Here is a 2,985-nt window from a genome sequence, read left to right on the forward strand (position 1 = left end):
TAGAAAAAGCACACAATTTACAAGTCTACCAAAATAATTGGAATGTGTGACTATCATAGACATATTTTAGTAAGTTAATACATTGTATCATTATCCTCAGTCATCTAGGAAGAAGTTTCACAACAGTCATGTGACTCATTTTTACTGCATCTGGGAAATTCCTCTAACGCAATCTCCGTGCCAGCAAAGTAGACAGACTGGGCACAAAAGAGTATATAAGCAGGAATCAACAATCCTCACACAGAGTGGGGATCAACAATCCTCTGGGACTGAAGCTCACAGAACTAGACCTAACAACCCAGAGAAAAACTCCTGTCCAACCATGAACGGCAAACTCGTGGCTGTCCTGGCTCTTTTCCTGATCTCAGCAGCTCTGTCTGAAGGTAAGTAAAGCTTCCCAAAATCCTCTTGGCTGTAGTTTTGCCCGGTCATCAACTGAGATGCTTGTCCATGCAGAGTAGCTTTCTATGTGTCTCACTTAGTTAGTCTCTTTTGACAGATTTTCAGCACCACTGTTCAGTCAGAAATCTACCACGTAGACCTTGAACTGAAGAGTTACTGACATCTTGTGGGAAATGTTTGAAAAATGCAGCTTGGATTTGCTTTGTTCGTGTTTCATTTGAAGTGTATGTGGCTATAGACAGATACTTCTGTGGCCAGAGACTGATTTTTGTTCTCAAGTGTTCTAATGTTTCTCTCCCTTCCCACACAAAGAACAGTTTATCATCTCATATTTTTTGCTTCATGACCATGCTGCCTCAAGCAAGTAATGCTCAGCTGGAAAGGGAGAGCAAACAATATGAACACAGAAACATGGACAAACCTCCAATTAATGAACAAATCTAGGGCTCTGTCTTCTGCAGAATGGCCAAGTTTTTTGATCCAGATACTAAAACAATGCAATTAACCATACAGCGCAGTCACTACAAGTAACCATAAAATATGTGGGTTCATTTTTAAAAGATTTGTTGATTTAGTTTCCAACGTACTTGGGCATCAGCTCCCCTGAAACCTAAGTAACCCTCCCTATAATGTGAGGATTTAGGCAGCTTGGACGAATGCAATGTTTTAACTGAGGATGTTGTTGCAATAGAGCAGCTGTGCTTTATGTCCAACATATTGACCATAAGACCACTTGTCAAACACCGATCTGCCTTTTCTGCTCACAGGTAAGACCCTGGCAAGGATGGGAACTGAGCTCCGGTGCCAGTGCATAGCCACTCATTCCAAGTTCATTCCCCCGAAATCCATTCAAGATGTGAAGCTGACACAGAGCGGCCCCCACTGCAAGAATGTTGAAGTCATGTAAGTAGCTCTGCAAGAGGCTACTTCCTCTTCCCCTGCTCTGCTGCCACTGCTGCGGGGCTTTTAGGCTCCACAAGTACCGCAGTCAGCATGCTGACCTCACGCAGCTAGACTTGGTTCTTATTTTGCCAGGAATGGTTTCAAGTGAAACACCATGTTTTTCACCGTCTTAATGACCTTACATATTTTCGAACCGATCGTTGTTTATCTGTCATGGGACATATTAAATATTTCTAGTAGTAGAATGTGAATGTCATGGGCTTGTCAGTTCTTAATACACAAGGTAATGGTGTAGGTTCAATACTGCATTTATTAGGCAGGCAGTCTCAAGGAGAAAAATTAAGTTCCAGCAAGCAGATTTAGGGAAAGGATGAACCAACCTAAGCTGGTCCGAATAGTACAAGGGCACTAAAATGTTAAAATCCTTATTCTGCTCAAACACCTTTTCACCAGTGAAGGTTTCAATCATTGTGTAAGAAAGCTTTACTAATGTAAACAAATCCAAACGAAGTATTCATATGCGCTGGGAAAGATTTTTGGGAATGTGTGACTGCTTTGAGAGCAGACACAGAGACTCACACGATTCTGGACGGTTCTGGTCTCCTCAGCTGTGTAACACATACAGCAAAACAGCCAAATCTAACCTAGATAGTTGGGATGAATTTATACTGTCTGGTCTAAAAATGCAAGGTTACATTCTGTGAGTAAAACAAATCCATGCAGTAGTTTCCTGACTTTTCTTTATTCCCTGTTTTGCAGAGCAACTCTGAAGGATGGCAGAGAGGTGTGCTTGGAGCCCACCGCTCCCTGGGTACAGCTGATCGTAAAGGCAATTTTGGCCAGGTAAGTCCCATTCACACTCTATCTGGGCAGCTGAATGGCAAACCTCCCAGAAAAAGCCAGTTCGTAGGATTCCATAGTGATAGCTCCCATTCTTTCTTAGTCAGATTCAAAGAACAGGGAAGCTTCCTGCTTAATTTTACAATCAGTTTTTCTGACTGTGCTGCAGGGTTCTCACTCAAGCTGATACGTCAGTACTAAACCTCTGAGTACCAGCAACTCCATCTGCAGGGAGAGAAACACAGCAGTGTTTGTATCCCTTTGAAAAATAAGCCTTTAAAAAAGTAGTCTTCCCCTTACTTAGTTGCTATTTTTGAGTTAATGAGGATCTTGCTGTGGGTAACTGCAGAAGCTCATGCTCCAGATGTTTCCCAGCTGGACACCAGACATGCACACACTGGGATTTCAGTAGTTGATTTCAAAACATCTTTATTCTCCCTGTGCTTCAAGATAGCACAAAGAATTGGAAAGAGACCCCTCATCCTAAACTGTTTGTGCAATGCTAAGCAGTGATAACTGTCTTGAATCATCCTTTAAATTATCCTCTTCCCTCACTTCTTAACAGGGCTCAACAAAATTCTGACTCGCCTCTCTAAGAAACACCAGGACAGAAGAAAATCTGGGAGCTGCTTCTGCTCCTCTGTCAAGGGAAATATTGGGAAAAACATCATTCAAGCAGTGGACCGTCTTCCACGTCCTGCATCGGCATTATGATGTTATTTATGGATGGTTTTATTTATTTATCTATTTATTTAACTGTGTGTATTTAAGGAAGTCTTTCACAATGGTCAGTGTTGTCCATGGGACACACTGGCCATGACACTGAAGGAAAAGTGGCTT

At 42.1% G+C, this 2,985-nt stretch overlaps 1 protein-coding gene across 1 annotated transcript; it reads left to right on the forward strand.

The window, feature by feature from the left end:
- Positions 1-322: 322 nt before the first annotated feature.
- Positions 323-2,741, forward strand: LOC309573581 (interleukin-8; the record flags this gene model as incomplete). Its single annotated transcript, XM_082282649.1, has 4 exons — positions 323-383; positions 1,170-1,305; positions 2,065-2,148; positions 2,711-2,741. 4 exons carry the CDS (start codon positions 323-325, stop codon positions 2,739-2,741), a joined length of 312 nt encoding a protein of 103 aa, XP_082138775.1.
- Positions 2,742-2,985: the final 244 nt, after the last annotated feature.

Source organism: Coloeus monedula, assembly GCF_965178545.1.
Source record: "Coloeus monedula genome assembly, chromosome: 5".
Classification (NCBI taxonomy): Eukaryota; Metazoa; Chordata; class Aves; order Passeriformes; family Corvidae; genus Coloeus; species Coloeus monedula.